General features: G+C 51.3%; 4 protein-coding genes across 5 annotated transcripts; 1 reads left to right on the top strand and 3 right to left on the bottom strand.

Moving 5' to 3' along the window:
• Positions 1–973: 973 nt before the first annotated feature.
• POLDIP2 (DNA polymerase delta interacting protein 2) lies at positions 974–9,775 on the bottom strand (the record flags this gene model as incomplete). 2 transcript variants are annotated; one of them, XM_079724780.1, is made up of 11 exons in its annotated part: positions 974–2,009; positions 2,534–2,613; positions 3,766–3,891; positions 4,101–4,127; positions 4,942–5,078; positions 5,538–5,645; positions 5,892–5,967; positions 6,136–6,232; positions 6,931–7,028; positions 8,216–8,297; positions 9,615–9,775. In XM_079724780.1, the coding sequence occupies 11 exons, from the start codon at positions 9,773–9,775 to the stop codon at positions 1,895–1,897; spliced, it is 1,107 nt and encodes a 368-aa protein (XP_079580906.1). In that variant the 3' UTR covers positions 974–1,894. The 2 variants fall into 2 exon arrangements, with proteins under 2 accessions (XP_079580906.1, XP_079580907.1); XM_079724781.1 differs by having other exon boundaries at positions 6,931–6,974.
• Positions 9,776–9,975: 200 nt separating this feature from the next.
• On the top strand, positions 9,976–13,701 carry VMA12 (vacuolar ATPase assembly factor VMA12; the record flags this gene model as incomplete). The annotated part of the gene is made up of 6 exons (XM_079726198.1): positions 9,976–10,186; positions 11,940–12,013; positions 12,338–12,427; positions 12,940–12,982; positions 13,195–13,307; positions 13,606–13,701. The coding sequence occupies 6 exons, from the start codon at positions 9,976–9,978 to the stop codon at positions 13,699–13,701; spliced, it is 627 nt and encodes a 208-aa protein (XP_079582324.1).
• A 6,490-nt stretch (positions 13,702–20,191) lies between these two features.
• Positions 20,192–21,099, bottom strand: SEBOX (SEBOX homeobox; the record flags this gene model as incomplete). The annotated part of the gene is made up of 3 exons (XM_079725782.1): positions 20,192–20,572; positions 20,745–20,905; positions 21,069–21,099. 3 exons carry the CDS (start codon positions 21,097–21,099, stop codon positions 20,192–20,194), a joined length of 573 nt encoding a protein of 190 aa, XP_079581908.1.
• Positions 21,100–22,465: 1,366 nt separating this feature from the next.
• On the bottom strand, positions 22,466–25,436 carry VTN (vitronectin; the record flags this gene model as incomplete). The annotated part of the gene is made up of 8 exons (XM_079725683.1): positions 22,466–22,578; positions 22,810–23,160; positions 23,789–23,941; positions 24,108–24,264; positions 24,519–24,658; positions 24,736–25,083; positions 25,160–25,279; positions 25,373–25,436. The coding sequence occupies 8 exons, from the start codon at positions 25,434–25,436 to the stop codon at positions 22,466–22,468; spliced, it is 1,446 nt and encodes a 481-aa protein (XP_079581809.1).
• Positions 25,437–26,597: the final 1,161 nt, after the last annotated feature.

Here is a 26,597-nt window from a genome sequence, read left to right as displayed (position 1 = left end):
CAGTCTTGAATGTATAGACTTCCAGGTGAGGCACCTTGGTGATCAGCTACAAACGGTTCTTCCAGCCTTCACTGGAGTAACAAGATGAAAACAAATCCATTTCTTTGACCGGATTCTGGCTTTGGCTTTGTGGCTTTCCCACAGCGACTGGAATGCTTCTGCTTGAGGCCCCTGGTCTGTTTCCTCAGCTGCCTTCCTGAAGCCCTTTAATACTCAAAGTCCCAGCTCCCTACTGAGGCATTTTAATGCTTGTCCTTTGACCTCCCCAGCCCCCGTAGCCTCTCTTTACTGCTTTGACGTTCAGATCCTCAGCTGTCTCAGTGGCGAGTAGTCTTTCTGGGACTCTGGGCACTTATGTCGTCCAACTGAAAATATCTCTTTGGTCTTTAAATATTGAATACTAACATTGAACTCACTGAAGTAATCTTAGCTTTTAAAATCAGACTGTGGTGTAAGGGTTTGGGGTACTTTCTTTGAGTTTCCCAGCCCCACTGAGAAAGCAGCTCTTGGCTGTGTGAATTTTTCAACTCTGAGCAGCCCAGGGGAATGTAAACAAAAAGTGTGGATGAAGGTCAAACCTTCTTGTCAGTTTCTGAGAAAACTGGAAGCCTGCTGTTAACTACACGGACCAGGATTAGGTCCTAATCACTCTGTTACCTGACCAAGTTCTGCTTAAAGGATGGCACACGTCCTGACATGAGAACTTCTCCTTTATCATGTAACTACAATTCTTCGTTGCTCAGCGTAGGTGATGGGAAAAAAAACACTAGTTTCTAATAAAACTGTGTTACACTGCAGTGGTACAGAGCTGTGCTTACAGTGAGTATAGCTTGGTCAGCTCGCTGCTGTGGACATCATAATTGTATTTCTGTTCACCACCTGACCTTATGTTGTCACTGGGTCCTATGCCCCATTGCACTCAGTTGCCCTGCAACCCAGGCTCCCCCTGGTGGAGGATTAAGGACAACACTAATAAGGGTTGGAACTGAAATTTAATATTAATTCAAGAAAACGACCTCTGTAACAATCACTACAGTAGTGGGGGAGCAGGAATCCTAAGAATCAGGGCAAAAATGCAGCACATTTTATCTCTGGCTCTTGGAGATCTGTGAGGAGCTCAGAAACTAGACTGGCTTCGTCACTGTCCATACCTAACACTCCTCAGCTGAGTTTCTGCAGTTGCGATCTGGAGGCTTGACAGACCTGTGCTGGCAAGCCCATTGCTCCGGAAAACCTGACAGGCTTGCCTCACTTCTCCCCCAGGCCCACGGAGGCCAGAAATGCCAATAGTTGGCCGGCACGAAGAGCCGAGCCACTTCTTTGATCCTGACGCTGGCCTCCCGCTCTGCACTTGGCAGAGGGTAAAGAGAACAAGAGTCCAGTCCAGCCCCCACCTCACTGGCTGAGTGACCTGGGAGACATCGGCCAACCCCCAGCCTCAGGAAGGAGACAGATACTCTAGTTGAAGGGGCAGCTTCCTGGAAGGGCAGTAAGGACAGCAACCAAGGGCCCCTGAGACCCTGGGGGCAGAAATGGCAAGGGGGGGCCAAGCGTGCACTGGTTAATTGACCAAACCTCACATTCTAAGCAGCTTGTGTGACAGGCTAGGAAACTCCTCCAGACCTATGGCAGCTGAACACAGAGAGTTCCTGATGGAAAGGTTTACTGGAACACAGCGTAGGCAGGGCTTACAGGGAAGGCCACCCTTGGAGGAGTCCTACGTGGGTCTTCTGGAGAAAACAGTTATACTCCACCCGCCAAAGTAAGAACCCCACAATCCAAAGGTGCAAACAATTAAGAGACCCACTGTGGCCCATGACAGAGTTCTGCAGCAATTGTGGGATGTGAGCTGTTCTTTGGGGTCTGAGCCTGGGTGCTTAGGGCCTCAGCTGGCCTACCAGTGAAGGCCTGAAGGTGGTGTCTTCTCATCTTTATTGCTTTCAAGGGAGAAGGGAGGGATCCGGACATCGAAGTGGGAACCATCAGGCCTCTCGAAGCGGAATGTGCCCCTGTGAGAGAAACTGGTTTAGAGGGAGTGAGGGCTGAAACCTGGAGAGCCCTATGTCCTCAGCACCAGAATGAGGCAGGATAAGACAGGCCTGGGCTCTCTTCTGCCTGGCTCATGCCAGGACAACACTGATCAGAGACCCAAGAGCCTATCCTGGCCCTACGTGAGAAGAAGAAATGAAGCTCTCCTGAGTCTGGCCCTTAGATGCACCCTGCATAAGCTACCCAACTATACTTTCAGGTTAAGGAGTGAAACACCAGGGAAAAAACCCGACTACATGGGCAACTCAGTGCAGCATCAAAGTCACCAGACCTCTTTGACCTAAGTCCTCATTCCACAAAATCACAGGGAACTGGAAAACAGTCATAAATCAGACAAGACCCACACAGCAATGAACAGCGGATAAGGCTCCACCTCAGGACTTCACTTGGTCCAGAGTTAACTGCAAGCTATAAGCTCTCACTTTTTCTGACCCGCAGTGTCCGTGGACTTGAGCTGCCCCTGCCCCAGCATGTGCTTACTCACCACATGTGCCCACTGGAAGCTTGCAGGGAGACGTGGCTGCTGTACTGGAATGCGGGCTGCTCCTTGGATAACACTGGTTCCTGTGAGGGTTCAGGCAAAATAGGTCAGGCCAGACAAGCTCCCTGTACCCCGGGGCCACATGCTGACTGCCAGTCCAGGCTGGTTGCCCCCTCATGCCTCCCATCATAACGGCCGACCAGCACCTTCCACAGCACAGCCATTGACCTGGGCCTTTTATTCTGACCCTGGGAAAGATAATCTCAGGCTGAATGGCAAAGTACCTAAGTGCCAGGAGCCACATTGTGCTCAGCAAACTTCTGCTAACTTAAGTCTGCTGGTAATCATAAGGTAATAGGTGTGATCCTAAGACACGGAGATTTTCGTTAACTTGCCCAAAGTTATGCAGTAAATAAACAACACAGTGGGCATTTGAAAACAGACTAACTCCAAAGCCCTGTTCTTTCTATCCCATGCTGCTTCCCCAACTCCCTGCTAACATGGATAAATGCCTGTTGAATGTGGTCCTCTCTCATGACTTTATTTCTCAGGAGACTGGGTAGGGTAACGCAGGAATTGCAAAATCACATCCCTTCAAGGACTAGCAGAGGATGAACACGTGTAAAGAGGCAGAGGAAGGACGACCGGGAGTGGTGGCAGGTCCATGCCCCACCCAAGGGCATCCCAATAGATTTTTAAAAAGGCTGGCAACCACAAGCTTTGATGGCAGACTCACTTGGATTCAAACCCAGGCCCTGCCTCTACTAGCTACAGGACCATGGGCTAGTTAAACAACAGTCTCAGTCTCAGTCTCTTCATCTGTGAAATGCATTATAAGAAAACCGATCTCGGGCTTCCCTGGTGGCGCAGTGGTTGAGAGTCCGCCTGCCGATGCAGGGGACATGGGTTCGTGCCCCGGTCCGGGAAGATCCCATATGCCACGGAGCGGCTGGGCCCGTGAACCATGGCCGCTGAGCCTGCGCGTCCGGAGCCTGTGCTCCGCAACGGGAGAGGCCACAACAGTGAGAGGCCTGCGTAACGCAAAAAAAAAAAAAAAAAAAGAAAAAAAAAAGAAAACCGATCTCACGGGTGAGGTTTCTCACCCCAAACAGCCCTAAGCTTTCACACACTGAGCCTCTGTCCCTAACCAAAGAGAAGGAGGAAACCATGCACTAAGCTCCTAGGCCTGCTGGGCAGGACTAGAAACTGAGCATTATTGGCCCAAAGATGCTCACCCTGCCCACCACCCCTCGGCCCCGCACTGTCTCCAAGGTGCCGGATAGACTGAATATCCTCCAGTGTCGCTCCCGGAGCTGTACTACGTCACTGTCGAGGTTCTCCAAGCGGATGCAGTAACGCCACTGCGGGGGTAGGGGAGAGAGTTCACATCTGAGAAGGAATAGACCCTGGGCCAGCTCCCTTGGAATTCTAGGAGAGCAAAGGGCAACAAAGACCGACACCGGCACTGCACCATCTCACCTCCCGCCCCCAGAGGTAAACCTGCCCACCTCCCAACCTGCGCCCCCAGGTACACCTCCTGAGCTCCCCTCCTCCCGAGGGAGACACTCACCCAGTAGACGTGGGAATTCTGGGCTTCCTGGGGGAAAAAACACAAAGAATTTCAGGCCCAGAGGGCAGGAACAAGTCTATTCCAATCAACATCTCTCCAAGGGAGTGGATGTATTCCAGGTACGTTGCAAAGACAGAGCAAAGCCACAGGTATCTGTGGGTTGATGATGTCTCAACTATGGCGAACAAGCCCAGAGGGAGGCAGCCTCCCTTGGGTCCATCCCTGGCGCCCTTCCTCTTCATCCTATCAAGATCACAAACAGAGCTGGATGCCAACAAAAACCAGCCCTGGGGCTCTTCCCTTTCTCACCACCCTCCCTGTCTTCCCCCACATTACTGCTGGTCCAAGCTGCTGTCCTCCTCCTCGGCCTTTCCATATCCCAACCTTATTTCAATACTTGGAATGCTGTATGTTGGCCTCCCGCCACCACCATGAGCTCCTGAAAGGCAGGGCACAGGCTCTCATTTATATTTGTATCCCCAGGACCTAGCTTACGGCCAAGCAAGAAATAGCTCAATAAATGCATAAAAAGTGGGAAGATGAGCCTACATTGATTTAAGCAAGTATGTGTATATTCTTCACAGACATGGCTCCCTTTGAGCCAGAAGAGAAGGAAGAGTCAGCCAGGAGGCCTCCTTCCTGGGATCTGAGTTTCCTTGCTCTAGGTCTTGGTGTCAGCTGTTGCCAAGAGGCTGCTCAACCCCAATCAATACATGCAGCACTTGAAAGCAGAACCACAGGCACATGGTTTAAATTTGGAACCCACACCAGCAGTCACTGGGGACACCACACAGAACCTGGGGGCCTAGCCCTGAGGGGAGGTCCCAGGCTGGGCACATACCCTCATGCCCATGTAGAAGGGGATGACGGTGACACGGATGTTCTCGGTTGTTTCCCGGTGGACGTCGGAGAGCTCCAGCCAGGGGTGATTCTTCTCTTGCCAGGCCCGTAGCGTCTCCCGAGCTGCAAAAGGGGGTGCTGGGGCAAGAGATCGACTGGTTAGTCCAGGCCAGCATCCAGGGCGTTACACCCTGCCCAACCGCTCCTCCTAGAAAACCCTTCCCAGTGGTGGCCCAGGTAAACAAGACACCCAAACATGAGCAAAAGCACAGGCTGGGAGAACGCACAGAACTGCCTACCAAGAATAAGGCCTGAGGAGGTACGTGACGCCAGAGGAAGAGCAGTGGACTGGGACTTAGGAGCCCTGGTTTTCAGACCTCACTCTGCTACTACCCACTACCTAGCAACCTTGAGTCCCTTCTCATCATCCCTGAGCCTGTTTCCATATCTGTGAGGAGGAGATAATAGCCGTCTACGTGACAAGTCTAATGGGAGATTAAATAAGATTGTAGAAATAGAGCTTTGAAATTGCTTCTGGGATATTCTCTTTGAAGAAAGGGCCCTCCCACTCCACCTTCCCTCTATGATAGAGGTTACCTTTTGTCTGGTCATATAGAAGAAATCTTTCAAAGAGCTCGTGCTGGATGGGAACCTGATCAGTGGAGGTGTAGGGGAGGATGTCTTCATGGCTGACATAATCCAGGCCTGGCAGAGAGACAGAGACAAAGAGACAGTGAAACTCACAGAGGCGGGGGGGTGGGGGGAGGAATGGGGCTGAAAAGAAACACAATTCCTGGCCTTATGGCAGGGTGGGACGACCCTGGCACCACTGCTCTCAGCATCTGTACTCCCTCCCAGCAGATTAGACAGCAGAAAGGCCTCAGAATCCTCTCCCTGAGATGCACCAGACCCCCCTCATCGACAGGCACCACTCAGATGCTCCTTACTCACCTGGGATGGCATAGAGGGCCCGGCTGTCATCATGGTTAGCCAAGAAAGTCACAGCTTCTGTCTGAGATCTCTGAGACTAAGGCAAGAAGCGAGTCAGAGATTTTCTCGGTCACTATCCAGTCCTGAGGACTTAGGGCCCAGTGCTGATCTGGGCCTGTCTGACCCCTCTCCTTCGTAGTCCCCATCACGGTTCGGGGCTTTCCCATGGAAGGGAACCCCAGGCGCAACCATCTTGCTTACTTACTATATGTGGACAGTCTCGGGCATCAATCAGCACCTGATAGTAAGTGTGAGTTTTGCCTTTCACCTCCTTCGAGCCGTGGCCGGCAGGGTTCTCTGCTCTATGGGGCAGGAGAAGAAGCCCAAGATCAACCCCAGAGAAACGGAAGCAGTGCCTGCCCCAGCTCCCTACCACCCCTCACCTAAACAGACCGGTGCCCGAGCTGAAGGAGCTTAGCACCAGCTGGGTAGCTGTGCAGCACACCCTGGCCCAGCATTCCTCAGTCAGGGGCAAGCAACAGAGTGTGGTGTAGAGTCATTATTTGTCTTACTCTCTGGATGCCTCTTAGAAGAAAAGGGCCAAGCTGAGAAAATCAAACTGCTGCCTTAGTCCCTGGAGCCCAGAGCACCCCACTCTTCTCACATCCCAGGGGCTGTCTGTGATCATTTAATGGAGCTGGGCCTTTTCTTTTTTAATATACTCTCGTGATGATTAGAGATTAAGGGAAAGATTCTAACTGAACATCAAGAAATCAAGAAGCCTAGTCCCCCAGATGCCCTCTGGGGTACTTATAATGCAAATTGAGAATGACTTGGGAGAGCATCTTGGGGAGACCTAAAGGGACCCCCTAGCTTAAGACTGTCCCTGGCACTTAGCACTTTTGTCTCCATGGGTATTAGTGCCAAGGGAGTGTTCTGGGACCGCTCCTAAGGCCCAGAAGGATGCTGCCTTCAGTGCTGGGACCCCAATTATGTATGTCTGCCATGAGTCAGGCCTCCTCCTGAGGATACTGTGAGGCACAATGATAGGGAAACTTACTTTTCTGGAGCTACAGAAGCCACATCCCGGTCATACAGTCTGGCCTGCCAGGGAAACAGGACAACACCTCGGTAGCCAAAAACACTGTGAAGGAAAAGCTGGGAGAAAAGAGAGGCCTCAGTCAGTCTGCAGCCCAGCAGGTCCATCCAGGTGGGGCCCCGACCACTAAGTGGCACAGGTGGTGGCAACTCCAGCACAAGGTCTTGCTACTCTTTCCCTTGAACTCTGTGATCCACCCAGACCAACTCTGGAACATGCTTACTGCCTCTTTACCTGGCTGACTTCTACTTATCCTTTTTTTTTTTAATTTATTTATTTTTGGCTGCATTGGGTCTTTGTTGCTGTGCACAGGCTTTGGGGGCTACTCTTCGTTGCGGTGCGTGGGCTTCTCGTTGCGGTGGCTTCTCTTGTTGTGGAGCACGGGCTCTACAGCGCAGGCTCAGTAGTTGTGGCTCACGGGCTCTAGAGCGCAGGATCAGTAGTTGTGGCGCACGGGCTTAGTTGCTCTGCGGCATGTGGGATCTTCCTGGACGAGGGCTCAAACCCGTGTCCCCTGCATTGGCAGGCAGATTCTTAACCACTGCGCCACCAGGGAAGCCCCTACTCATCCTTTAGGCCATAGCTGAGGCCTCTAGGAAGCCTTCCCTCACCTCCCCTCCAGTTAGCACACTGTACAGCCGTTGACCGTTTGCATATTGTAATTCCCTTCTAGACTGTCAACTCCATGAAGGCATTCCTTTCTGATTTAACACCAATGCATAAAGCTTAGTACACTGTAGGCATACGGAAAAAAAAAAGTTGAACAAGCAAAAAGTCCTCCTTACCTACAAGGAGCCTAAGTCTATCTCAGTGGATCTGGCACAAAGGTGACACAGAAAAAGAGCCTCACACCCAGAGCTTACTTCACTGCAATCAGTTCAACTATGACAAAGCATCAGAAAGCAGGTTTGCTTTTCTGAAAGCTCCCTCCACTGGCTTCCTACCAGCCACTATGTTAGATGACTCTTCAGCAACAGGACTCTCTCCTCAATACAGTCCAAACCATCTCTGTCCACACTAACTTGGAAACAGAACCCAATTACGCATGAAATGTATTCAAATCCAGGAGAACAGAAAACCCGTCTTAAAAAAAAAAACAAAAAACAAAAAACAAAAAACACTTGATTCTGTTCCGGCACCAAACACCAAGGCAGAAAACCATAACTTTCAGGCCTGTGACCAAATCTGACCCTTTCAGAAGCAGAGCACACAGTGACAATGAAAGATGACGCAGCCCAGCACTCACCTGCCCAGTCTCATATTTTCCGTTCTGTTTTGGCACCTCAAACACACCAACTGTCTCCAAAACTTTGCCCTCTGGTCGGTTTCTGATTAGGAAGGAAAAGAACAAGCAACTGAACAGCTAAGTGAAGGGTACTAATCCATCAGTAAAAGCTACTAGGATACTGAGGGCCAGGGCAATGACAGCAGAAAAGGGGAGCAGCAGTGGGGCCAGCTGAAGCAGGTAAGAGTCCTGCGAAGCCACCACTCTACAGAGATTCTGCCTTTCCTCCTTTGAGGCCAGCCACAGAGGCCTGCATAAGATCTGACTGCTCCCAGATCACTTTCTTCTCTCTTGACTCTCAGCATTCCTCATATCATGCCCTCAGACCCTGCTTAATTGTATCCCTTGCCTCCATTCCTTCCCTGACCCACCCTCCTGAACTCCCTCAGCATTTTAACTGCCCTTTCCACCTTGCATTTCAGTTGTGTCCCTCTCTTATCTCCGTTAGAGACGGCAAGTTCTTTGGGAGCAATGCCTGTGTCTGATTAGCCTGTGCTCCCTCTCAAAGCCTAGTGTATAAACGGTGCTCAAAAAATACTTATTTTGTGTTATAATTCCATGTCCATCTCCCCCTCTAAACTGCAGTCCTCACCCCTGCACTACACCTAGTATTATTCTCTCAATCTAGTTTTTGTTCAGATTTAATCAGTTTTCACAGGAGCCTTAAATTGGAAATAGCTATCATCTCTCCCCAGTGTCCGCGTCTAATCTCACCCACTAAAAGGTCAGCTCTTACAGTGGTCTCTCCGGACAGGGCTGCTCTTTCTAGGGGTCCTTCAAAGCACTGTTTTCTTACTATTTTGGAGATGTGAACTTTATGCTTCCTGCCACTTGATTCACCCGCCCCAATTTGATCTGCCTGGCCCATCCCTAGAGACATGCTCACACCATCCCCATGGCCTCATACCCTCTTCCCCAAGTCACATAAAGAGAAAGTGTGTCCCCAAGGTCACATTGAAACCTGGGACCAACGCAGGGCGCAGATTCGAGTCCTGTTTCCCACTTCTAGCATCTTTCTGTGGGAGGCCTTGGCCCAGTCACGGGCTGGGGGAAAGCCCTAGGACTTAAAGGGCTGCCCACTAACAGCGGCGCTCGGATTCCCGCATTCGGGGAAGTAAGATTCGCTCCGGGAGGGTTACTAGTTCCCCCTCAGAGCCAGCCCTGCACAACCCAGGGCTCTGGGCCGCGCTCCCTTGTCCGCTCCTGGCACGCGTCGCGGGCAGCGCAGTCGGCTCCCGGGCGGAACCCTCTCCCGGGTCGAACTCCAATCACCCCCAGCCGGCCGGGTTCCCTGGCCTCCCCTCTGGTCCGGGACACGCTTCCTGGGCTCCGGGCTCGGCCCCCGTGCTTCGTCCCTCACCGGGACGAGAGGTGCCTCCGCGTCGTCGTGGTCGCCACTGGTGGGAAGGTCCCAGCTCCACCCGCCGCACAGAGCGGCCTCGGCCCTCGGGCCCCGGTCAGCGACCGGGGCCACCAGCGACTGCCCACGGTCAGGGCCCGCCGGGCCACACAGCCCGCCATGTCCCGCCCGAGTACCCGCTGGGCTGCTGACACAGGGCCCGACCCGCCGCCGGGCGGCGTTCCGCCCCCGCCCCACACTGCCCCGCGCCGCTTCCCCGCCCCCTTGGCCCTCTGCCCCGCCCCGCGAGCTTCGCGCTCCTTCCGGCACAGGCGGACGGAAGTCCCGGCCCGGGGTCACCTGACCTTAAAGTCGGCTAGTCATGGCGTCTTGCTTGTTAGCAGGCGAGCGACTTGTACGTGCTTTGGCCCCCGGCGGGGAGCTGGAGCCAGAGCAGCTGCCCGGGAAGCTGCGGGCAGAGCTTGAGGCCGTGCTAGGGAAGAAGCACAAGGGCGGCGATTGCCCGGCTGGCCCCGCTCGCCTGGTTCCTTTCCGCCTGATCCGGGACCTGCATCAGTACCTGAGAGAAAGGGGTGAGCCCCAGTCTCCAGTCCAGAGTCGCCTCCTTTTTCCCAGAGTTTAGTCTCTCCTGAGGTCTTTTTTCCTACCTCTAGCATTTTTATGAGGGATGTATCTGTTGCGGAACCAAACTCGCGGCTTGCGTTACTCCCAGCAAAGCCAATCTACTGAGGCAGGGTTGTGGTGAAGGAAAGTACAGTGTTCAGTGCAGGGTGCCAAGCAAGGGAGTGGGAGACAAGCCTCAGATCCATTTCAGCTTGGTCTTTCAGTTAAGGGGTTTTCGTTTAAGGGAGAAGAACAAAGAGGCTGGGAATAATCACTGTCATGTGACATTTCCTAATTGTCGTTTTGCGAGTCAGGATGTCTCTGATTTAGGATTCTCAGGCCAAGTGGTCCATGGCTCCGGCGTCTGTTAGCTTACCTTGCCCTGGAGAAACAACCTGAGTTTGCAGGTTAATGATGATATCTATAACAGCACTTTTAGTACATTAGAGATGTTATCAGCAATAGCAGTTTTAGTCATCTGACTCTGGTTCATTAGTATTGTTAGCAAAGGATTGAGGTTAGAGGGGGACAAGAAAGGGAATAAAGTTTTGGATAGAGAGATTAATTATAAACTCAGCAAGGGAACTCAGTTTTAGGGGGACTGGATTTCAAATCCATCACTCTCCTTCACCCATGGAATGATCATCTGGCCAACCCAAGAGTCACCTCATAAACCCTGGGGAACCCACTCCCTTCATAACTTCCATGGGAATTCTTCGTGGATGACAAAATTTACTTGTGCAGTTTCTGTTCTCCTGAGTCTCCTCTTTACTTCCAGGCCCACTGAGGCCCACCTGACCCTTGAGGAAGTCCAAGTTCTAACCCAATACCACTGCACAGGTTCAGTTTCTTTCTTTTAAGCCACACTAAAAAACAGCATAGTGAGCTTGCCCTGTTTGGGAATCTGGATTTCTTAGCAAGAGTGCCAAATCTGATGGGTTTTTTGTTTGTTTTGTTTTGTTTTGGCTGCGCCGCTCAGCTTGTGGGATCTTAGCTCCCCAACCAGGGATTGAACCCGGGCCCTCAGCAGTGAAAGTGCGGAGTCCTAACCACTGGACCACCAGGGAATTCCCTAATGGGATTTTTTTGTTTGTTTTTGTTTTTAGGTATAGGATGATGGAAAAGTGTGTTGAAAGATCTGAACTGGGAGTAGCATCTGAGTTCTAGTCCTAACTCTGCTATTAACTCTTCTTGGAGAAGTCATTTCTCTTCCTTGGGCCTCAGTTCCCTGAACATGTAAAGGGGGGCAGTAGGACTAACTGACATGTAAGGTCTTTTGCCGGAATTAACAGCCTACCCAGAAGTGTGAAGGGTAGATTCTTCAATTATTGAAACTAAAAAGGACCTTAGAGATCATCTAGTACAGTGTCCTGTGAGTATTTGCCACCACTACGCCTTAAACCTATTTAGGGCAAGTTCTGTTGTGGCCACAGAAATTACCTAACTTAAAGGCAAATATAAATGGCTTACATGTTATTGGCTGTGACATTGGTAGGGTAATAGAGAGCCAACAATTAAAGTCAGTATGTAGCACTAGGAGATACTTATGTGGGATTGTCCTAGTTTCTTCCCAGTTGAAAATGATCCTGGAGATGAATTGGTATAGGCATGGCCATGTTTTATTTTGGTAGAAAGAACTGAAGAGCTAGACCCTTCTCTGATGTTAATCCTTCAACCTCAGCTCTATGCATCATTATGTTGGTGGAAATCTCTTCTTCCTAGGTTCCAAACTATACCTTCATGAGCTCCTAGAAGGCAGTGAAATCTATCTCCCAGAGGTTGTGAAGCCTCCTCGGGTATGTAAGGGATATATTTGTGAGAGTGGGTGTTGGTTGAGTTGGGTTTACTCATGATACATCCAAATTTATGAACCAACATTTGGGCTCAAAAATTTGTCTTTTAAATCCTTGATTGCTGGGGTGAGGGAACCAGATATTGTCCTCCTAGTCTGACAGCTTGGAAAACTGAAATTTAAAAAAAAAAAAAAAAGTTTCCAAAGCACTGGAGGCAGAACTGGTACGTGGGTCTTCTTAGTACTTTGTCCCCTGAAACTAGTGATTGTGACGTGCTTTCTAGCAAGCTGGGAATACCATTCTTCTCATTTGATTTTTCTGCCTCAGAACCCAGAGCTAGTTGCCCGTCTGGAGAAGATTAAGATACAGCTGGCCAATGAGGAATATAAGCGGATCACCCGCAACGTCACCTGTCAGGTAAGGGCCCGCTCTTCAATACATGGACTGTGTAGCCCCTGAAAGCAGGGCCCTGCTCTGGGAAGAGGTACAAATGAAAGAAGCAACATGGAAACTTGGTTTGTATACTATTAAGGGACCGTAGAAGCTCTGTGCTGCGTACAAGCCAAATACAATTCCCAACTCATTTACTGAGACTCTGGGCTCAGATGGTGACTGAGTTTTAAAGGTTGTAGAGGGTGGGGATGAGCCTGGAGCCGTTCTTCTGACAGGGCTCCGTCCTGTTCTCTGTATGCTCCTGCCCCGGAGCAGGAGAGGGGTGCATGGGGACTGGGAACCTATGTCTCTTCTCTGAAATGCTTGACCTGTGGTCCAGAGAAGAATCCAACTGGTCCCAGACAAAATCCATGGAGAAGGCAGAACTAATGTGTTGGGTACTAAAGAGGGCTGAGCCCACGCTGACAAATGAATACTTGCTGGGCTGTCTCTGAGCTGCTTCCATTCTGAAATCCTTTGCTTTTGCTTTTTCCCAGGATTCAAGGCATGGTGGAACCCTCAGTGACCTGGGAAAGCAAGGTGAGGTACTAGGAAATCAGGCTGCTAAAGCCTCTCCCTGGGACCGGTCAGTCATGGCCCTCCTTCCCACTCCAGTGCTCTGGGTTTAAGCCTGAGCTATTCAGGCTTGCTGTTGGAGGGAAACCCAGCTGAGGGGGGAGGCAGCCATGAGATAAAAGGGCCTCTTGGAGGATGCTGACCTAATGGTTTCTTCCCTGGGCTCCTCCCCAAAGTGAGGTCAGTGAAGGCTCTGGTCATCACCATCTTTAACTTCATTGTCACGGTGGCAGCTACCTTCGTCTGCACTTACCTTGGAAGCCAGTATATCTTCACAGAAATGACCTCGGTGAGTAGGTACTGGTCAGGGCAGGGTGCCCCAGGTGGGAGTGTTAGTGGGAAAGGGAGGACGTATGTGAAAATGCCTTGAACAGGTTAGGTATTTATGTGATAAACAAGGGGGACATTAGATCTATCCAACAGTTATAGGGGTAGGTAATAACCTCAAGAGAATCCAGATCCTCTTTTCTTCCCTTCCCCCCAACTTACGGGCTGGGTTGAGGTCCTCTCCATCCTTATTAGGTGCTAGAGGCTGCAGAGCTGGAAGCTGGCCTGCATCCCCTAAGCCTGGTTCTCCCACTTCCCAGCAGGTACTGGCAGCATTGATCGTGGCCTCTGTGGTGGGTCTGGCTGAGCTGTACATCATGGTGCGGGTGATGGAAGGTGAGCTGGGAGAGCTGTAACCGTGCTTCATCATCAAAGTCTGGAGACTCCAGGCTCCCAGCTGCCAATCACTGATTTTCAGTCAACCCATCAGGCTCTTTGTACTCAGCTCCGGTTAGTCAGAGGGCCGAGCCAAGACCACCTGCTGTTCCTGCAGGGAGCCCCATCCTCTGTCAATTTACAGAGTGGGCAGTAGAGGAGACTCAGACAACACCTGGAAAGAACTGGTCTGTCTGTACATTTGCCTGAACCCGGTGCCCATCTGCCTTCTACAGTCCATTCTGGGCATTGCTGGGGCTGGGTTTTTTTTCTTCCATTGGAAGTAAAGAGAATCCAGGCCTTTCCAGAAGTAGACCGTACTGCCTTGAACTTGCCCAGGTGCAGAAATCAGTGGTCATCCTTGCTCCACACATCTTGATGCAGACCTGTAATTTAGATCAGAAGCCTCCAAGAAAGCAGAAGGGATTCCCTTTCTTCAGTTTGTGCTGGAAGAGGAACCAATTAGAGGACATCAAATAAGAGAAAGCCGGGTGGTACAGGATGGTGGAATCAGAAGCAAGGCAGCTACGTTTTTGGAATCTTAGCTTCTGTCTTCATCTTCTTCCTTGTGCTTGCCTTGCTCAGATTTTCTATATGCTTCTGCCCGTCTCCACCACTCACGAGCCCTCCTTAAACCTCCCACCTTCCTATCACCCTTTGCTCTGCTTCCAAAAATGAAAACAGTTCAGATGGCAAAACAGTATGTTTGCTTTTAATTGCAAAACCCCTTGTGCTTGTTTGTATTTGTGGGGAGAGTATGCCTACTGTGAATTGTGTCAACTAATAAAGGGAGACATTCTTGGTGGACAGGGGACTATTTTCAGATTTAACTATATGTATAATTATACACTTTATAATATATATGTGTGTATATATTGTTATACGTAAGCCTAATGTGGGTTATTTTATGTGGATTCTTAAACATGTTTGGGTAAATGCAAAACAATAGTATGTAGAAGTTCACAGTTGACTAATTGTTTTACATGATTGCTTTTTGTCTTCACAACAATCCTGGAGGTTGGAAAAGGAAGTGGTTTTAGGCCCCTTTTCCAGAGGCAAAACTGAGGCTGAGAGCGGTCAAATGATCTACTTCGGTCCTTCCTCTGTTAAATGGAGCCAAAGACTCCTAGGTTGTCCTGAAGTCTCTATGTAATGTTAAACTTCTAAGAACTTAGATTAGTGGTGTATTGATAGAATCTGTATAAGACATTTAGAAATTATAGCACCATTATTATTTATCCAATAAATATTTATTGTATCCAGTGTATTCTTATTTCAAATCTCACGACAACACAAAAGCCCAAAGATGTCCATAGTCGTGAGAACTGGTCAGGGTCTGCTCCTAATGGTGGACTCTGTCTTTCCGTTTGTTCAGTGTATGAGCTCCCATGGTCTTCTTTTCCCCCAGGACACTATTCTGTTCTTAGAAATTATACACTCATTGGCTCAGTAGATGTTTCCTCTACAATATTGCCAATTTCTTGAATTACAGCAAGTCAGCCTCTCAGGGCAATATTCTGCATGAGACGGAGGGCTTAGGCCCTTCTGTTACACCTCAGATAACTTTGTTGAGAAATCTTAGGATTTCTGTTGTTGATTGGAAGAAATATCAACTGAGAGAAAAAATGCAGGTGGCGTTTTACAGTGTTTCTAGCAACCCAGACTGTTTTAAGATTGAGTTAAAAAGCTTCACCGAGTCACTCATTGCTCCTGATAAGCAAAGCCAAGCCAGATTTTTAGAATTCTTGTAGACATCATCCCTTCTCAAGTGACTGGGTCTTGCAAATGGAAAGAGCTTTAACCTTCAGTATCTATGCTATGTGCTTAAAAAATCTATTTGAGTTATTTGCTTTGGTCTATTCCATTCTCCACCTTTGACAATGAATATCTCTGGGGTATTGGGGCCGAGAACAGTAAGAAAAATGAGGGAAAAAATACACAGATTTTATCCTGAAAACATATAAATCAGAACAGAGAACCAGGGACTTCCCTGATGGCGCAGTGGTTAGGAATCTGCCCTGCCAATGCAGGGGACACGGGTTCAAGCCCTGGTCTGGGAAAATCCCGCATGCCACAGAGTAACTAAGCCTGTGTACCACAACTACTGAGCCCACGTGCTGCAACTACTGAAGCCCATGTGCTTAGAGCCCGTGCTCTGCAACAAGAGAAACCACCGCAATAAGCCTGTGCACCACAACAAAGGGTAGCCCCTGCTCGCCGCAACTAGAGAAAGCCGGCGCATAGCAACAAAGATCCCACACAGCCAAAAATATAAATAAACAACAGAGAACCACAGAATTTTCAAATGCCACAAAAACTTCGATTAATTTTCCCAACCAAGCAATTCACAAAGACACTGATATTCAGGAGGATCACCTGGCCTGTCCAAGGCCACAGAGCTTATTAGAGCCAAGACGAACCCCTGGCTCTTGGCTGTCATGTCACCATTCTCCACACTTAACACTATTCAGTCTCTTCCTAAAGTTAGAAAATTGGTCAAATGAAAGTACGTATGAAGTACTAACATGGAGTGGGAACTCCTCACCATGTGCTTAATAATTGTTAGCTCTTTTTTTCTCTTCTTGACCTTCAGGAGTCTGAAGTTGAAGTATTCATTGTGTCTGATGCAGTTCCTAATTTTCTATATTCTCTCTCCTTTCTTTTACTTCATACTTAGGGTGCTCGAGGAAAGAGTGGACAATACTGCCTATACTTTTGTGGGGTCACTATTAAGCTTTGGTGTTAGCGAGCCTGACAACTCATGTGCCATAAGACAGACGGGGATTAAACTGATCATCACTTTGCTCTTTGACTTTAGTCAGTAATATAGAACCATCCTCCATTTCAACTCTTCTTAGAGAAAACATTTCACACACTGACCTAAAGATACCTGGAGAGTTCCGATGATCTACATCAGGGATCAGCAAAAAGAGGTATTTGAAAAATATGTAGGGACTTCCCTGCTGGCACAGTGGTTGGGAGTCTGCCTGCCAGTGCGGGGGACACGGGTTCGGGGCCTGGTCCCAGGGGATCCCACATGCCACGGAGCGGCTACGCCCACGCGCCACAACTACTGAGCCCGCATGCCTGGAGCCCGTGCTCGGCAACAGGACACCACAGTGAGAGGCCTGCGCACCGCGGCGAGGAGTGGCCCCTGCTCGCCGCAGCTAGAGAGGGCCTGCGGGTAGCAACGAAGACCCAAGGCAGCCAAAAATAAATAAATAAATAATAAATCAATTTATTTTAAAAAAAATAAAAAATAAGTATCTAAAAAAAGCATACCAACAACGCTTTTAGAAAGCAATTTATCTCAGCCATAAAAAAGAATGAAATAATGCCATTTGCATCAACATGGATGGACCTAGAGATTATCATACTGGGGGAAGTAAGTTAGAGAAAGATATAATATCACTTATATGTGGAATCTAAAAAAATGATACAAATGAATTTATTTACAGAACAGAAACAGATTCCCAGACTTAGAAAACAAACTTATGGTTACCAAGGGGGAAAGAGTTGGGGGAGGGATAAATTAGGAGGTTGGGATTAACATATACACACTTCTATATATAAAATAGATAAATCAACAAGGACTTACTGTGTACCACAGGGAACTATACTCAATATCTTGTAATAACCTATAATGGAAAATAATCTGAAAAAGAATAGATATATCTATATGTATAACTGAATCACTTTGCTCTACACCTGAAACTAACACAACACTGTAAATCAACTATATTCCAGTATAAAATTTAAAAAAAATTTTAAAGCACCAAAACCAAATAAATAAAGTTCAATAGGATCCCCCTAAAAAATAAATAAAAATAAAAGCCACCCACACAAAAAAGTGATTTATCAATATCTGTAAGTGATGTTTGTAATACATGCCAGTGTTCATCTCAGAGTTATGTCTAATAATAAAATTCTATATTGGAGGGAATTCCCTGGCAGTCCAGTGGTTAGGACTCTGCATTTCCATTGCAGGGAGCATGGGTTTGATCCCTGGTTGGGGAACTAAGATCTTGCAAACCACGTGGTGCAGCCCAAAAAAAAAAGGGGGGGGAAAGATGAAATTTGGTAATTTATCAACTCCAGGGTGAGAAGGGTGAGAGGCGTTGAACTGGGCAGACATGAGCCTTCACTTCACAGGCAACATGGAGACATCATGATTAGGACTTGTTGCTCCGTGGGACTGGGTTCAATCCCTGGTTGGGGAACTAATATCTTGCAAGCTGAGTGGTGCGGCCAAAAAAAAAAAAATTCTATATCGGATTCAACTTAAAAATCAGCTGTAAGATGATTAAGTAGATTATAGTAATAAATACATTTTAAAATAAAAATTATTATACAAAGATATTATTGTGCAAAATAAGTTGTTATACAACCCTGAAACATGAGAGAAAAAAAAAAGCTTACACTGAAGCTTTGTGGAGAGTCATGGCTGTACTTACCTCTGCTAAACTCCGTGGGCTGGGGTGCCAACATATCCTCAAGTTTTCACAGCCTCCATGTACCTGGATTCAGGTTGGAAGACTTCCAAATTTTAGATAAAGAGCAGGCCTTCTTCTTTTTTTTTTTTTTTTTTGCCAAGCAGTTTGTGGGACCTTAGTTCCCCGACCAGGGATCGAACCTGGGCCTACAGCAGTGAAAGTGCCAAGTCCTAACCACTGGACCGCCAGGGAATTCCCGTGGAACAGGGCTTCTTAAATAGCTTCTGACCAGGGCATCTTCTCAGGATGCCATTGGAGTCAATTCCCCACACAGTCCTCTTTCTTGGGATGGCATCCTTACCTGATCCCAGCCCCCTACTCACAAGCTAATAGGTTTCTGTGGCATTGAGTAATTTAGAGCTCCTTTATGGGCTGGCTTCTGGGACTAAAGCAGTCAAAGCCTTAGTGCCTGCTGAGGAAATGGCCATGGTGCAGGTGGCCTCCATCTGCAAGAGCAGAATGAGAAATAGGAATCAGGTGACCTGTCCTCTAGTTCTCATCCCAGAGAAGGGAACTCTGCTCTCAGCCCCAGCCACTCCCTCTGTCTCACTATACCATGCTTTCTCCAGCACAGTCTGGGTCCAGGGCTTCCCAGGGAGAAAGGGAAGTCCTTGGCAGGAGGCCAGAGGAGCAAGAAGTCTGGGACCTTCCCAGTTTCTCATGGCCCGCCGTAGGGAGAGTGAGCTGGAATTGGCGTGCATTGAGAGCTTTTACAACGTGCCACGCACCACGTGAAGCCCTTCACCTACATTATTGCTTCTCGTTCCCAAAACAGAGAGGAGATGAATATTATCATCCCCATTTTTCGGGTTCATAGACTTTTGCAGAATTCCAAGACTACATAGCAGTCAGGATTTGAATCCAGCACAGACCAACGGCAGATTCCAAGATTTTCTTTCTGAGGCACAGCAGCTCCAGAAGTGGAGGCAGCTGGAGTATCCTGGAACAAGTGGGACCAGGAGCAGGGGATGCAGCTGAGGCTCCCATCCCGCCAGGGTCTGTCAGCCAGAGCCCTAAGCCCTTCGATTAACTCTCCCTCTAACCAATCCCAGCAGAAGCCTGGGTAATACCTCCCACCCAGAATCTGGGGGGAACCTGGCCCTATTTAGGAATTAGGTGATGGAGATAAATTTCAAAAGCAAACGCCGCTCCCCCGCCGCCGTCGTCCCAATTCATTTGCAGCACACAACAATCCAGATTAAGGTACAGAGTTTGGGTTTTATTTGGAGATTAGTTGGTATTACAGATGACAGTGATATCAAAACCCAATGCTGCCACATGCACCACACCCACCCCATCCTGAATCTGTCAGGTTGTCTCTGCAGCCCCAGGTCAGAGGGCAGCCAATCTGATATTTGTGAAAATTAAGTCAACGTAAGCCCTGCGTTCCTATTTCTACTTTATTACTTTAATATCACTCCCTCTTCAGATCCATGGTTCTGATTAATTCGTCCAGGTGGCAGGAGGACAGGAGAGGGGGCCCTGAACTGTAAAAGGATTGATCCCTGCAGTCTAAAATTAGGCTAAGCACTCTCCTAGCTCACTTGACAGTCAGTTAGGTAATGGCCTGAAGGGCCCTTGGGTGAGGGGCAGCTGCCCATTCTCCTTTAGAGGGAGGACGTGTTGTCAGCTGGGATGAGAAGAACTGGGGACCAGGCCTGGCAGGAGAAGTGGGAAACATGGGCTCCTACCTCATCCCTCTGTCAGGTACCTCCTGCCGAGATGATGGGCAGGTGTCCCTGGAGGGGCAGGGTGCTGGGTAGCAGAAGCCAGGCCCTTGTCACTCCATAGCACCCGCATCTAGGCTGGCCTGGAGGACAGCGGAAGAGAGGGATCCCTGAGCTAAACTTTCTTCCCATAAGAGAAGCCCCTGGTGTAAAAGGAGAAGGCAGGGGATCCACCTCTGGTGTGTTCAGTCTTAAGGAGCAGGATGGGCTGCGGGAGCCAGAGGAAGGGACTTGCAAGTTCTAGACCTAGATTAGGAGTGGTCCAGGTTGGTGACAATGGCCGAGGCATAGATGAGGTCAGACAGGCTGCCCAGTGAGGTCTGGGGAGTAGCTCGCTCTGAAGAGATGTGGACCCCGGAAGCCCCAGCTGGTCCCCACGGGGCTGTAGCTTTAGCCCCTACCCAGCCCTGCCCTGAACCCAAGCCAGGAGCTGGACAGGAGGCATGCCGACACACAGAGGCACACTGAGCTGTGCTGTTGGAGGGTGGAGGCTGGCTAAGGGTGCGGGGCTCCCAGGACTGCTGGATGGTGTCCGGAAGAGAAAGGGATCTCTGGGGAGGCTCGGGCCTGGGACTTAGGCCTCCTGGCTTCCTATTCTTGATTCTCTTGGCTCTGCGGTTCTGGAACCACACCTGGTAAGGAAAGAAGGCGTCTCTCTGGTGCCAGCATCCCCTCCCCCCAGGTACAGGGAAAACAGAACCTGGAGGCAGGATATCCAGAGAGAAGGGACTGTGAGTCAAGCTCAGAAATCCGCTGTGTGAGAGCACCCCGACCCTGAGGAGGGGTGAGGAGGTCACAGCTCACCTGTATCTTGGCCTCAGGAAGGCAGGTGACCCGGGCCAGGTGCTCACGGGTGCCGATGTCGGGGTAAGGCCGTGCCGCAAACACCCGCTCCAACTCCAGCAGCTGTCCTCTGCTGAAGGTAGTCCTCTTTCTCCGGTGGGGACCCAACCCACTGGCATGGCCTGCAGGCCAGGACGGGGTTCAAGTCAGGACTCCTTGCAAGAGCCTCCACTGCAGCATCAAAGCCAACAGACCCTGAAGCCCCTACTCCCCACCCCTCTTTAACCTTCCCCATCATACCTTCCCCACATCCTTGCCCTGCCCACCCTTTCCCCACCAGATCACCTGCAGGGGACGCGTCCACTGGGCTGGCCATGGGGCCGGCACAGTTAGGAGCCCGATGGCCATGCCAAGGCTGTGCCCACACCGCTCCCCTCAGCGTGGAGTTTTATCCTGCTCAGAAGGCTGGCCCCGCCTCCAGGAGGCGGGAGGTTTAGCCTCCAGCTCGAGGAGGGCTGAGAAGCCCCGGAGGAAAAGGGGGCTTGCAGGGGTATGGGTGAGGCAACCCTGTTCCTCTGGGGCTTCACAAGAGAAGCTGGCCCCAGCCCGCCTCCTCAAAGCTCAAACTCTAGCAGTCTGTGTCTGAAATCCTGTACTTTGTGAAAATCCTCCCAGGGCTCCGTCCAGGAAGCCAACGAGATCCCTCTCTAGATGCTCCTCCTGGGGCTCTGGTGCTGGCTGCCTTGGGGGAGAGTGGGTGGAGTCCTATCCCACAACTGAGGATGGGGCTGGGGGAGCTGGACAGGATGAGAAGCTGGACAGCAGATGAGCGGCAGCCACCCTCCCCTCAGCAGGGCTGGGAGCAGATGTCGCCACCAGATCACCCTCAGTTCTGCTTTAGAGCTTTGCCTGCACCTAGCCTTTTGTCCCTGGCCCTTCAAGAGCCCAGATGGACTTCCTACAGTCCGGGAACTTGGAACCAGAGGAGGTTCCACAAGTACCTTTGAGGGGTTTTGAGAAAGATGTTTGTTTTTACGGTGTACTCATCGTTTGGAAGTCTTCTGGGCCACTTTTCTAAGAGAAATAGGTGCATTTGAATTTCCTTTCAGTTGCTGCCCTTCCCGTCTCTCCTGCCTCAGGGCTCTGCACCCCAGACCCAAGACAGAGACCTCAAAGGCCCACTATCATAGGGATAGGGTGGGGGGAGCACAGTGACCGCTTCCCCAGGGACCCAAGGGTCTGAGCTAACAGCATTTCAGGTCCAGGATGGGCAGAAAAGCTGAGCTGGGACCCTCCACCTCCTGCCCCCCTGCCCCTTCCAAGACCATAGTCAATGACAAGAGGCAAAACAAACCCAGGGCTGGGTAGGGTAGCTTGGTGACTCCTGTCATCCTTAGAGGAGTCCAAGCTCCTGCTAAGCTGCTGGTGGGTTGCTGGGGGCTGCTCCGTGTGCGAGGAAGGCTTGCTCTCATGAGGCTCTCCCAACCCACAGCTTTCCTGGCTCATGGAGAGGGCCTGAGCCCAACACAGGTGGACACAAAGAAGCATCTTCTCTGTCCCCTCCCCCAGGTCACCCTGACTGCCCAAGTCCCCCTCCTTTACCCAGGCAGATCCCTGCCTCCTGCCTGTCCACCCCAGTCCGGACAGTAGTCTTAAACTCAGGGCCAAGGGATCTTTATTGAGCTGGGAGGAGGATGTTGGAGGAGGGAGCAGCAGAGGCCCAGCTGTTTGGACTCGGACTCCTACTCGTGGGCAGGGACTGGGCAGCCCAGCCAGTACTGGGCGATGGAGCGTGGGTAGGGAGGGATCACAGCATCCACTCGCCGCGTGCGAAGGTTCACTCGGTAGTACTTGTCTGGAAGAGAGTTTGGGAGAGGGTGCGTGAGACCCTGCCTGGCCCTGCCCATCCTGCCCTAAGAAGACCTGGGTCTCTCCCGGAAGGGTAAGTGAACATCCGCAATGCACCAGAGGACTCCCGGCCTGGCATTTTGGAGTCACCACTCAAGGGCTGTGTTCAACCCATGGGGACTAGGGACAGCAGGGATGACCCAGCTAGACCAGCTACAGGGCTGGCAAGGGCTCCCACCTCCTGAGAAGAAGTAGACGCTCTGGGTGGGCTCACAGTTGGCAGGCACAAGCCAGTCCATGTCGTAGTCATCATAGTTATAGTCTCCCAGGCCTATCTCCTCACTGGAGAACCAGGACAGCCAGGTGGAACGAGATTGCCGGTAGGGGTTCTGGCTGCGTCTGCGGCCGCGGCCACGGCCACGGCGTGAGCGGTAGCGTTTACGATTGCGACGCACAGACTTGGTCATCTTGGTCCGAGAGGAGCGGGGAGCTGAGCCTGAGATGTAGATGTGGCCAGCCATGGCCGCATCCACTTGTCCAGGCAAACCACGCCAGTCCTGGCTGATGAGCCTGGGCTTTCCAGCACCACCTGTGGCAAGGAAGGGGTTAATGGGGAGCCTTGGAGGTCAAGGATGGGCTATGGGGCTTCCCTGGTGGCACAGTGGTTAAGAGTCCGCCTGCTGATGCAGGGCACGCGGGTTCGTGCCCCGGTCCGGGAAGATCCCACATGCCGCGGAGCGGCTGGGCCCGTGAGCCATGGCCGCTGAGCCTGCGCGTCCGGAGCCTGTGCTCCGCAAAGGGAGAGGCCACAACAGTGAGAGGCCCGCGTAACGCAAAAAAAAAAAAAAAAAAAAAAAAGGATGGGCTATGCCTTGTCCAAGGACACACAGCAAGTTAATGGCAGAGCCCAGCATCCCAGCCTTCCCACTACCTGTTCAATACGCTTTCCCCTGGCCTCCCTCCACCATATCCCTCCCCGGTTGCCTCAGCTACAGCTCCTCCTTCTACTGGCTGTGCTAGGCAAAGTCCAAGGTGTGGGGTCCGGGTGGAGGCAAGCCTCCCCTACAAAGGTCAACAGAAGCAAAGTCTGCCCTGAGCAAACAGCTTTTGACCGATAGATGCACAGTCACAGCCCCTCAGGCCAGCTCAGCCTTACCTCTACCCTGGGGGATCCCAGCCCTCTGGATGGGGAAGCAAGACTTGCCCTCCCTCCGTACCAGAGGAGCTGCCCCAGAAGAGAAGTCTGAAGATGTCCTCCCAGCTGTCCCGCTGCATCAGGGCAAAGTGTTCAAACACGGCCGACTGGGAGCTGCCATCGCACTCCTCTTGCCTGGGCTGCTGCTGGAACTCATACTCCCAGTACTGTTTCCCTGGGGAAGGGTGGCCATGAGCAAGACTGGAAAGCCCAGAGGCTGTGGAAGTTAGGAGCTCCTGGCAAGGGGGGTGGGGATAACCTGAGGCCTGTCGCCAGTGAAGTTTAAAGAAGAACAAGACTGCTGCAGCGCGTGCGCACCCTCCCTGCCACGTCCCGAGTACCCTTGAAGAAGTAGACCCGCTCCCGGCCACTGTAGCTGTGAGCAGGGAGGGCCAAGGCTGCGTCCACGTTGTCCGGAATGCCCTCGAAGCCTTCAGAGATGTTGCGGGGGAAATCGGGGTCCAGGACACCATCCTCAAAGCGCCAGTACCGACTGCCCTAAGGGGTCGGGAAGGAGGGTGAGGAGGCAGTTGGCTGTGCACAGAGGCAGAGTCCCCGCCCAAGGCGGCAGCCCTAGTTCCAGGCTTGTCACCCAGGACCTGGAGCCTTGGGCTTTTGGGTCCTCATAGAGCCCCAGCCAGGGACCACAGGCCAGAATCCAGCCTTTTTGCCCACTTTGATCCTGGGCACAGCAGCCCTCAACCTCTGCCTAGATACGCTCGACCCTGACCCACAGCCCGTGGGCCTGGCACCTTGAAGAGGTAGGTCTTCCCCTGACAGTTGATGCGGGTGAAGGCAGCATCAATGGGACCCTCGATGCCCCAGACATCGCGGATGAGCTTGGGGTACCCAGGCCTCACTGCCTTTTCATCCAGCTCATAGCAGTAGAGCCCTAGAGGGAGGGAGGCTGTGTGAGGGAGGATGCTCCTGGGGCAGACCCCTACCCCCATAACCTGCCCCTCGAGTCACCTCGGAAGGCAAAGAGGGAACCATTCTTGAGGTCGGTGAAGGCATCAAAGGGCTTCCCACTGCACTGCTCTTCCTCTGCTGGGGACTCGGAGATCCCTAGATTACCAGTCTCGGGCCTGAGGGACCCCACCTCAGGCTCTGAGGTCCCCCACCCAGGTCCTGGGGCTTCTTCCTCAGGGTTCAGAACAGGTGCCTGCTCAGAAGTCTCTTCAGGCTGGGCCTGCCAGACAAAGGTCTGGGTGGGGCTCTCTGGCGGTGCCTGGACGCTGGTATTGGATCTGGTCTCCTCGCGGTAGTCATGGAAGCTGTACTCGTCTTCTGGCAGAGTGAATACATCCCCACGAGTCACTGCAGGCAGGGAGGGTGGTAGTGAGTCTCCAGCTACAGAGGGGACCCCAGGCCCGCCCAGCCACTCTGAATGCACCTTGGGGCTTGCACTCGACCACGTAGTCAGAGCAGCAGCTCTGGTAGTAAGAGCAGAGCTCGTCACACTGACACTTCCTGTCGGCGTTGAAGCCCTCAGTGCAGCGGCCCTTGCACGACTCTGTGGGGAGGGGGTATCAGTTGGCACGGCCAAGCCCAGACCACCCTTGCCCACCCTACCTTGACCCAAATGGCCACCAACACCCTCCGGCACCTTGGTCAGCCAGAACAACCCACGCCAGCAGGGCCAGCATCAGAAGGGGCCTTGGGGATGCCATGGCAGGGCCTCCAGCCTCGAGCCTGGTGAAGTAGGTTCTCTGCGGTCTCTGCTCTGATGCCTGAGGAAGCGACGGAGTGGCAAGACAACCAGAGAAGAGGAGCTGCCTTTTCTACTGCTCTGTTTGCTCAAGCCCCAGCCCAGCCCCCAGTGCCCCGACCCCAGAGGCTATTGCAGCAGAGGGTCATGTTCCTGGAACTCCGGGCCTGGGAGAGCTGTGAATAGGATCCTTACCAAGCTCAGGGGCATCTCCAAAGAGCACTAGCACAGTGAATCTGGAGGGCAGAAAGAAGGCCCACTCTGCCGCTCACGGGCTGCCGGACCTTGGGCAAACTGCTTTACCTGCCTTAGCTCTCTTTTTGGCCAAATGAGACTAATCATACTTGACTCACAGGGTGTTGAGAGCTAAAGCAGACAAAATGCCCAACTCCTGGAGTAGCTCCAACTTCATTCTCCATTAGTGGTTATTGACCTGTGATCTGTTTGATCAGGCACATCCCTGGCTGGGTGGTTCACCCACCCCTTGTGTATTTAGGGCAGTGAAAGAGGGGGTAGGAGCTGGGGACATTTTTTTTATCATAAAAGAACAAAGTTTCATTTCTGGGTTCATCTCCAGGGTGCACTGATGTCCCCAAGCTGGTCTTCACAGCACGGTAAGTTGGGTGAATATTAACCCTTTGGACTGGACGTGATTCCTGAGCCTTCCACTAATTTACTGCTTCTCAGCAGGCCACTCCCTGTCCCCACCCTCATCCTCCCCCATCGGTAACAAGTGGCCCAGTTCCCCACACTTTTAGGCTCCAGTGAGAAACAGGATCCCTCTACCTAGAAAATGCTCACTGGCACACAACGCCTGCTGTTGTGCCCACTTTCAGGGGTTCACATACCTCTGGAAGTCCTCCCACCACCTGGAGGGAGTGATCCTCAGAGATTCCGATGCTTTTTTTCTGTTCTATAATCAGAGGGGAGTGTGACTTTGGAGAATCTTCTCCATGGACCTCAGTCGGTTCGGGTGTTAAATGGGAGCCGTAATTGCTACCTCGTAGGCATGATGTGAGACTTAATTGAGAAACAGGCATAAAGTGTCTCAGAATTGCTATTATGATTGCATTAACCACTAGTAGGGCAAAGGCACACTCAACCGTGTTGCCCTCACATTCCA

This window comes from Hyperoodon ampullatus (genome assembly GCF_949752795.1).
Source record: "Hyperoodon ampullatus genome assembly, chromosome: 19".
In the NCBI taxonomy this organism is placed as follows: Eukaryota; Metazoa; Chordata; class Mammalia; order Artiodactyla; family Ziphiidae; genus Hyperoodon; species Hyperoodon ampullatus.
The sequence above is the reverse complement of the archived record's forward strand: the minus strand, read 5'-3'. Positions and strand labels throughout refer to the sequence as shown.